Source organism: Vitis riparia, chromosome 12 (genome assembly GCF_004353265.1).
Source record: "Vitis riparia cultivar Riparia Gloire de Montpellier isolate 1030 chromosome 12, EGFV_Vit.rip_1.0, whole genome shotgun sequence".
Lineage (NCBI taxonomy): Eukaryota > Viridiplantae > Streptophyta > Magnoliopsida > Vitales > Vitaceae > Vitis > Vitis riparia.
In genome coordinates this window covers 20,602,742-20,612,307 of record NC_048442.1, presented here as the reverse complement: position 1 = coordinate 20,612,307, position 9,566 = coordinate 20,602,742, and the positions used below count along the sequence as shown (strand labels likewise).

General features: G+C 34.2%; 1 protein-coding gene across 2 annotated transcripts; it reads right to left on the bottom strand.

Moving 5' to 3' along the window:
- Positions 1–241: 241 nt before the first annotated feature.
- Positions 242–8,465, bottom strand: LOC117926956 (sec1 family domain-containing protein MIP3). Of its 2 annotated transcripts, XM_034846293.1 has the most exons (9): positions 8,372–8,422; positions 7,568–7,640; positions 6,727–6,813; positions 5,190–5,333; positions 4,253–4,402; positions 3,173–3,682; positions 1,074–2,636; positions 898–966; positions 242–656 (listed from the first exon to the last, which is right to left on the bottom strand). In XM_034846293.1, the coding sequence occupies exons 3-9, from the start codon at positions 6,772–6,774 to the stop codon at positions 528–530; spliced, it is 2,613 nt and encodes an 870-aa protein (XP_034702184.1). In that variant the 5' UTR covers positions 6,775–6,813; positions 7,568–7,640; positions 8,372–8,422; the 3' UTR covers positions 242–527. The 2 variants fall into 2 exon arrangements, with proteins under 2 accessions (XP_034702184.1, XP_034702183.1); XM_034846292.1 differs by lacking the exon at positions 7,568–7,640 and having other exon boundaries at positions 8,372–8,465.
- Positions 8,466–9,566: the final 1,101 nt, after the last annotated feature.

Sequence of the window (9,566 nt, the reverse complement as noted above, 5' to 3'; positions counted from 1 at the left end):
CTGAGAAACCCTCTACTTCTACAACCGGAGGAAGGGGTTTAGAATGCGTTTGACAGTGATTTTAGGAAGTGTTTATAGTATTTTTAACACTTAAAATTTTTTATCTTTTAAGCATAAAAAAAAATTAAAAATACTTATTAGAATTACTACCAATCGCAGTCTTAGTACCATACATATTCAGTGGAAATATATACATGAAAATTGAAAATAAAACCACTGAAAACATAACCTGGGACCACAATTATATCACAAGATCAAATATACATTTCTTATTTCAATTGAATGATAAGTATATCACATTGATTGGGAGCATTCCCATTTTTCTTCCCTTCTTCATAGGGCCAATTTCCCACTTCTCATCAACAGATTACATTACATTAAAACTAAAATGGCTTTCAATTTAACACATATCACCTGAAATGTCAGCAAACAGCATTCCTGATTTGTTAACTTTTTCTCTTCCTCTGTTTTTTTTTTTTACCAATCTCCAAATTGTAAAAAGAAAACAAATGAAACTATTGTATGAATCAAATGTAACTGGAGTTCCCCAATAGCAAATCAAACATGTCATCCGGAGTAAGAAGTGTTGTACCACCAATAATCAATTCTATATCAGGTCTTCCACTTTCAGACAATGCCTCTTGAGCCTCACGTACCTTTTGACACATTCAGAGGACAAAATGTCATGTTACTGTTATGGAAATTTAAAAACCGAAAGAGCTAGTGTGCATTGTAGTGATAGAACATTGAGCCAAGTCTAGTCATTTGGAAAAGTTAATTGAGAATGGAAAGTGTAATAGGTTTTTGTGGTCGGAATGCTTGAAATTTGACAAATAATGAGAGAATAGACTTTAAATAAATAAATAAATAAGCTAGAAGAGTTTAAGGAATTCAGACCTCAAGACCGTTGATTCCTCCGACAACAAAAACCAGAATAACATTCTGGTCAGCAAGACTTGGTTTTGCCTGCATGTTTCAGATATATGAGTTCAGAATTTTTGAACCATTAAAGGAAGGTGTTTGTTTGTTTTATTAGTATTTCCCTTTTTTAGGGGTGGAAGTGTTTGGAATACCTGTCCAAGGCCAAATCTTCCAAACCCACTTTTGAAAAGTCGCCCCACAGTAGAGGAATGGTAATCCAACCCGGGTACCTCATACTTGCCAAGTACCCTTGTTAGAAGTTTATAAAGCAGTCCTTTACTTGTGGAGGGATCACCACTGAAGTCATTATCCACGGCCAATGCCCCTTCTCTTAAGGGTATATTCCTCCTCTTCAAACTCGACAGCTTATGAAGGACTTTGAAAAGGTTATCCACCCTGTCGCGCAATTCCAACTTCAGCTGCATGTCACCATAAACATGCTCTTTATTAGTATTATTATTATTATCATCAGCATCTTCATCACCCCAGTTACCCCATTGATCATCATCAAACTCATCAAGTTTTAATTGATCCAAAGAATCCTCTTTGGCTTCCTCTGATTTGATCTTGTTTATGTTGGCTTCAAGCTCTTCTGTTAAACCATCAAGAAACTTCAGTTTTGCTATTGCTGGGTTTTCAAGAACTGCATCCACAATAGCTTCTTTCAACATGTGCTCCTCTTGCCAAGAGAAAGGGCCACCAGAACCAGATGTTGGAAAATTCTCACCAGCCAAAATATATCCCATAATTGTTAGAAGCAAAGCATCTTGAAAAGAGAGTAGGCCTTCTGAGGGCTCCATCTTTCCATTCTTCTGTTCATGTGATCCCACTAAAGCACTCTTATTGATAAGATCACCAATCTGAGCTGCAAGACTCTGGCTTGTGTCTCCAGCACTTACACTCAATATTTTCTCAGCACTGGTAAACACATCCCATCTGGAAGAATGAAATTCATCAAGAGTGAAGAGTGTGGCTGCTGCTAATTGAATAATTCCTTTGTTTCTCAGTAAACATGATTGGCTTTTAGTAAGAGCTTTAATCATAGGTTGCAAATCAGATTTTGTGGCAAAACCAGGACGCATTTTCACATTCACAGTCATTTTCTCCCGACGCAAAGTTTCTTGAAGCCACTTCTTTACTAGGATGGTTCCATCTTTCATTCTTCTATCTAGTATGGTTTCCAGGTATGGCGTTCCATGAAAATTTTCCATAGCAACAAAAGATCCACTCAGAAGCTCAATCTCAGATTGAGGGGACTTTTCAGAGTGAAGTTTGGCACTGAGATTAACCAAATCTACAATTTGAGCATCAGAGCTACCAGAATTCCACCCACATAAAAAAGCTTCAATGCTTTCCAAAAGTCGGATATTATCTCTTGAGGAATCTTCTTCACAGAGAATTTTGCCAAGTGGTATCTGAACATCAAGAGGACGTCGGTGCAGGTTACCATAGCGATGTTTGGGTTGGGTTTGTGAGCCTTTTATGTGAGTAGAGGATGTTGTTCTTTCCCTACGGGGCAGAGATGAAAAAATACGATCCACAAGGGAGTCCCCATGGCAGCATGGAGTATGAAGATCAAGAGTGCGATCAATGAGTAATAACCCTGCCGATCGTTTACGTCGACCAACATCATAAAGACTTGACATGTCTGTCAAAATCTTCCCAACTGTTTTTGACAAATTGCCAAAGGAAAATATCTCCATTTTCAGATCCATCTGCATGTTTAGGAGAAAGAAATTCATAAAATCAGAAACAAATGAGAATGCCTTTAAAGGTAAAGTGTAGCACCAAGATTTAATCCATCACAAGTAGAAAACTGAACCTAAAATATCAGAAAATAAGCCCTTTGATCTTGTATTTTCATACCTAGAAAATTCAAATAATTAAAACAGTTTAAAATAAAAACATATGAAAATAAAACATAAAAACAATTTTAAAAATATAAAAATAAAATATATAAATATTTTTTACACATTAGAAGAAATCATCATAAGTTGGCCTAAGACGAAACAAGGTTAATATTCCCTAACTGATTAGATTAAATGAGAGCAGGGCATGGTTCTGTGAAAATAAATGGTCAAGTAACTAAAATAAGTAAAAGGAGATGAAATGAAGATACCTATGTACCAAGACTATATTGGAGGATAAATACAAAGATAAACAGTACAAGGGGATTAGTAAAAATATTCTAGAACACCAGCACTGGAAAAAAGGAATAAATTCAGGTTTAAGCATGTAGAGCACATCTGACCTTGGTAGCCAGGTGGTACAGAAAATGTGCAGTAAGAGTTGCCCCAGGGGGAATGTCATCGCCATCAGGAGGCAATCCAGTACTTAATGGAGGCAATCCAGGACTAAGGGAATCCTCATGTTCAGTTGATAAGTATGCTTCAGCAACCGCTCCCTCTGAAGGCAAGATGAAGACTCTTGGTGAAAAAGGACACAAAATCATAGGAAAGTGATGGACAGAAACAACCAATTTTTGCCCTACATCTTCCATGCAACCTACTGAATTATCTTGATCTAAATCTCTTGGACTTGGCCTAGCTTCAATTTGAGAAATGCTCTCTTCAATAGGACCAAGTTGTGACCATCCCTCATCTTCCAAGGTCAAATTCTCCAGCAAGCTAGTGTCTCCTGACTGTCTGGATTTTGTCTCACATTTCTTAACAAGCTCCTCATAATCTAGAACAAGCAAGGATTCATATTCATGAAAAGCATCTGGACCCAGAGGTGAATCAGGATATGCTGAATGAGCTATCTGCAATTGTTGTGCAGTTAATAATACTCAATCAAAATAAAACAAACAAATAAAACAGATGAAGTAAACAAACCATGAAATATAGTTTGATAACCTTTCAAATGTTGCCACAGCAGTATTATATTTCTAAGTTACAAGTTTAAGTTGCAGGATATTTCAATAATCATGTCATCCTATGTATTCAATCTATGACACCAACGTAGGTGCGTGACCTCACATTTCAGTTCATCAGTATAGAATGTGGAAATAATTGAAATACCACCATCCACAGCAAGACCTTTTTAGTTGTATGCATATATTAGGACATGTTAATAATAAATACACGATCAATTTCCACTATTTATAATATGCATTAATAGCAAATTTCATCCATACAAATGCCAGGTCGAAAGACAATCATATATGTTGCAAAGTTAATTATTTGCATTTTTTTTTTTATAAATAAGAGAATATATTAAAAGTGCCAAAAGAACTAGTACACGAGAGTACAAAGTTAATTATTTGCATAGAGTAAGGCAAATCCAAATTAATAAAATCAAGCAACCAAATACAATAATGACAAAGAAGCACCTCTGAGATAGATGTAAATATTGTGCAATGGCGAACACCTCGATGCATGCTCAGACAACGTAAGATATACCGATGTGCATCACTCAAAAGACGTGATGTGATGACCACAATTTTCCTCACGGGATCAAAATTTGGTTTCCAGTCAACCACCTACAGAGAGGGTTGAAATGGGAAATTTATAACATCATCCATAAGCTACCATAAGTAAATAGTTTCAGATACAAAGAATATAAGAACATGCTAGAGGTAGCAATATTAAATTATGTAATATCACATCCTAAAATGGTTGTAATTGCAACACAGGACACTTAGAACATTGGTGGATTGTGAATGGTATTCGGATCCTGTAATGTCATTTTATTTTGCTGCTTTAGTTCCACTTGTGTGCCAGGTCCTGGTGTACAACAGCTAAAACCACAAAGAGCAGGTCCCTTAGTACCTAGATATTTGAGGTTAGTTTTGGATATTTGGACTTGAAAAATAGAGGAATCCATCTTTGGCAAAATAGAAATATATTCTGCAGTACTCCAGCACAGCACATTAAAACAATGAAATATGCATCTATTCAAATATTATCACAGAGCATATAAAATACTTTCAAAAATTACTAAATTGGCAATGAGTTTCTTGGTCCAGAAACCTTGTAGTATATCTTTCTTCAGAACTTTCGAGGAGTGGGAAATTTATTTTCTACATGAAATGGTGTATGGATTGCATTCACTTTTCAAGCATAGTGCAAACATCCACAACTCATTGAATGAAGAAGGGAGGGATGGGGATTAGTCATTGTCAATCAATTCATTTCAAGAGTGAAAAAATTGCCAATTAGTTGAAAGTCGGTCATGAAAAGTTCATGAAGCACCAACAACAAAGTAGACAACAAATGTCACAAATAGCTTATATTAAACTTAAAAAAAAAAAAAAAAATTGTCCTTACTGAATCAAGGGGAGACATGTTCTCCAAGCTGCAAACAGCCCGCACTCCAAGTTGCAGTAACAAGGGGAATGCACCAAGGAACTGGAAACTCTCTGTGCATCCACCATCTAGGTAAAGAGTGGCACCCTCAATGTGATCTGATATCTAAAAAGATAAAGAGAAATCGGAATGCGTCATTTGTCAACCCATAAAATCAGGTTGATTCCATACAAAAACAGTTAAAGAAGAGGTAAAGTTTAGAATACATGGGGTATCTGGTCTACTCAACCGACAATTTTCTAAAAGGGCAAGAAAAGAAAAATCCCACTAGGATATGTACCCCACAAAGCAAAGAGACTCTTTTGCACTGCTTGCAATGGAGACCACTGCCACTCACCTCCACCCCACCCCCAGCCCAACAAATTCCTGCCCACGATACACAACTAATTATCCTCAAATATTCTTCTATTGTGTTCCTTTCATCTCCACCAAAGTTGACTGTGAGGAACCAATACTCATGCTAATTTCTTGAATCCACTTCTTGCCAGAAGGCACCATCCCCATAAAGAAAAAGAAAACAAAAGGATAAAAGGGAAACAATTAAAAAATAAAAAATAAAAAACAAATAAAGAAAAACACAACCTTATCCAATCTGCCCAAGGTTGCTTCGTTAAGAAATACACATTGGAAAGCATATAGGTCTATTTAGAAACGAGAACAGGAGATGCCAATAGGCAAAGCACAAACATGTGAAGAACACCTTTCCTGTGGATGCCACATTGTAAAAGCCGATTTCTTATTTAACTTTTATAAACAGAAACTTTTTTTAATAAGCATTTTAATTGAATTCCAGCGCATCATTGCAAATTTTTATTAAAAAGGCAAAAAGAAAATTCTAATTTCATGAGATATGCTAATTATTTGCTCAAAGAGAGGGACGAGTAGTTTCAAAAGCTGAAAGGGATTAAACACTATTACAGAGAGGAATCCCTATAGATTCAATATTAGCAGGCCACCTGCCACAATCCCATACTTGTTAACACACCATCAAAGCAAATTACCAATCTGGAAGTCTCCAATGATTCATGCGACAACAAGAAGGGAGTAGTGTGGGGTGGGGTGAAAAACTCAATAAATTCACGGAGTAAAAAACTGGGCCCTCTAGTTAAGAAAGTACTGTGGGGTGTAGAAGATGCCAGCAAACGAATCTACCAGGCCAGAAGTTTGTCTTCTGAAATACTACCATTAATATCAAGAAACTAGGTTCTGAAATAAAAGAGGATTTGGAGGACTTATTTCATTTCCCAGAACAAACTGATTGCAATTAAGGGGCCAATTAGTTGAATATGAAAAGTTCTTAGTATGGTACCTAAAAACTGCCATATAATACCATAAAAATGATGCTTGATAAAAAAAATCAAAGTAAAAGATCAAAAAGAAACAGAAGTGGCATTTTTGTTGATAGCTCTATATTTTATATGATTACATCAAACAACCATCATTGCATAGACCACTCAAATAACAAGAAGATCCTCAGATAGGGGAAAAACACACTTACTTGGTTAATAGAATCAAGGCAGGACTTGATCACATCGACCAAAGCCATTTTTCAGGCTGCAGTCTTCAGTACATGAAAGCAAGCAACCTGTAAGATAATCAAGAATCTGTTAGAGTGAAAGAACAAAGATATCATCCATTGGTTGGCCTAGCCAACGGTAATCTTAAATCCACTAAGAAGTTCATCTTTCATCTAGACTGCAACCTACAGAACAACCAAGGATAAGAACACTAAGGTCAGACATAGGAAAAGAAAGTCATCAACTTTCCAGAGAACCAACTTTGCCAATGTATTTCAAGAAAAAAGTTTTGTGAAGTTTTGTTTGATTGCTCAATTTATCAATACCATGGGAAGTCATATGTATGAGCTCAACAGAGAGAGAGAGAGAGAGAGAGAGGAGGGGGGACAAAAGAAAGAAAGAAAAAAATAAAACCAAAAAAAAAGTATAGACATTCATGTCATCCCTGAATTCCCAAGATCAGTCATTCCCTACTCTAACCAGTGTGCCCTAGGATTATAGAGAAAAACTTAAGTTTCTCAACAGGATAACCTATTATCAGCTTCTAGAGAAAGAATGAAAAAAAAGGAGCTTTAATGGAATGAAATCAGAATGGTCATATGAGCCTCCAACCAGGATGCTACATAAAGAAACCTACCAGCTCCAGCATTGGAATGTCAGTGATGAAAAAAAAAAAGATACATCTGTTCATCTCAGAATTCCCTTTCCTATAATTGCAACAATGACTTCTCATAACCTCTCATCACTAGCAGAGGGGGAACACACACACAAAAACCAATCAAATTCCATATAAACCCATGCAAGTTTAAATCTAGGACAAACTTTCTCATCGTTTTTGCAGTGGCAAGATTGATTAGAATTTCATTCCAAGCAATTCACAGAGGACAAAGGGCTCCTACAAAGATAAAGGATGGGATTTAGAACATTCTTCATCAAGTGCTTCCGTTACCATGATCAATGACATTTATAATTGGGATGCAAATAAGTTAATGCAAGGAGACAAGAGATCCTAATTGTTTTACAGATACTCTATAGCTATATCTATACATAAATATATGAAGAGTTTGTAGACCCCCATTATATCACTTATTTCCCTTCACATTCCACATCTTTATTATACCTATAACAATCATAATGAATTCACCTTGACGATTTTAACAAATTCACAGACATTTTTATAACTTAGTGATTATAAATTCATCTTGTTATTACTTTTCTCATATTTTCTCTAAATCCATCTTTATGCAAGAAAACATTCCCAAATAGCAAACATCGTCAATCCTAAAAAATTTCAGTCTGAACCGTAACCCAAACTTGCAATAGTTCCACCGCTGTTCAAAGATAAACCCCAGAACAGAAATAGCATTTCCAAGTTATAAAGCAATCGGATAAAATGAAGAAAAATACAAGAAAAATCATATTTTGATTCCTATGTTACCTCTCCCTTTCTTTACCGCCAAAAAATAAAAATAAAAATAAAAATAAATAAAAATTAACTAAGCCAAAGGGTCCTATGAGTTTTACGTGAAGTTACATTTTCTGTATTTTCCTTCATTTTCTCAGCATCCAAACGACTGTTTCTAACCTAGAAATTCATTGAATTGCGAACCGAGATTGGAGCAGTACCTTGATTCAAAGATCGATCGAAACGCACCGTTCAGAGAAGAAATAATTGAATACTTCCGTGTAAATAGGGGTCGAGGCTTCTTGTGCTGCAATCAAACCCTACAGCGGTTTACAGCTAGAGTATTGCATCAGGCTTCAGCCAGGTGAAAATGGGCTGAGTCTGGGCCGGCCCAATTTTTAAACTGTTGGGCTGTAAGTTGGGTGAGTTCTAATACAAGTCATAAGCCTTTTTTTTTTTTTATCAAATTTTACACCTTTTATGGTTTGTCCACACAAAGCTCAATCCATCATCATTGTTGAAGACTGAAGTCAGTTTTAGATTTTACAAAATTTAATAAATAATTCAACTTTTTATTTATACAGATGTATTCATTAATATATTAATTATAATAACTTTTTTATTTATATAGATATATTTATTAATATATTAATTTTATAATTAATTTATTAAGTATATCTAAAAATATTTTAGAATATTATTTATTATTTTATTTACTGAACCAATATTTGAAAAACTTAAGACATGTTTGAGAACTGATTTTTAAAACATTTTTCTATTTTTCAGAACAAAAAACATGTTTAACAATAAAAAACCATTTTCTGCTTTTTGTTCTTAAAAACAAAAAATAAAGTGTTTTGATAACATCTTTTAGTTATTTTCACTCATTTAGTGGTTATTTTAAGAAATATTATATAAACATATATGATAATTAAAAATAAAATATTAGATACAAAAATTATTTTTAAAACATATTTAAAAATAGATTAAAACCATTTTAAGTTCCCAAATAAACTTTTATTTTACAAAACATCATAAACTGTTTTAAAAAAACAGTTATCGAACAAGGCCTTAATGCACCTTTAACTATTTTTATCATTTTAATTCAAAATAATTATATAATAATAAGTATCTCACTTTTAAAATTTTATTTCTCATATCATCCCTTTTAATGTTACTTTTCTCTTTCTTTAAATCAACTAATTATAGACTCTCAATCATTCTATAAATACTTTGTGTTTTCTTATTTAAAATAAAAACTATTTTTTTATTTCAATATCATTTCACATAATTAAAATATTATTTAATTACATTCACCTAATTTTCAAAATCATTATATTATTGTTATATCAATTTTATATTATATAACCAAAAAAAACAAAAGTCTTGGTTTCAATATCCTTATATTATCCTTTT

Excerpts from the sequence above, each read along its gene's own strand:
- LOC117926956 (XM_034846292.1), bottom strand. The coding sequence starts at position 6,774 with ATGGCTTTGGTCGATGTGATCAAGTCCTGCCTTGATTCTATTAACCAA. Across the intron at positions 5,334-6,726 it reads GCCTTGATTCTATTAACCAA|ATATCAGATCACATTGAGGG; the intron begins GTAAGTGTGTTT and ends TTATCTTTTTAG. Across the intron at positions 2,637-3,172 it reads TGTACCACCTGGCTACCAAG|ATGGATCTGAAAATGGAGAT; the intron begins GTCAGATGTGCT and ends CTAAACATGCAG.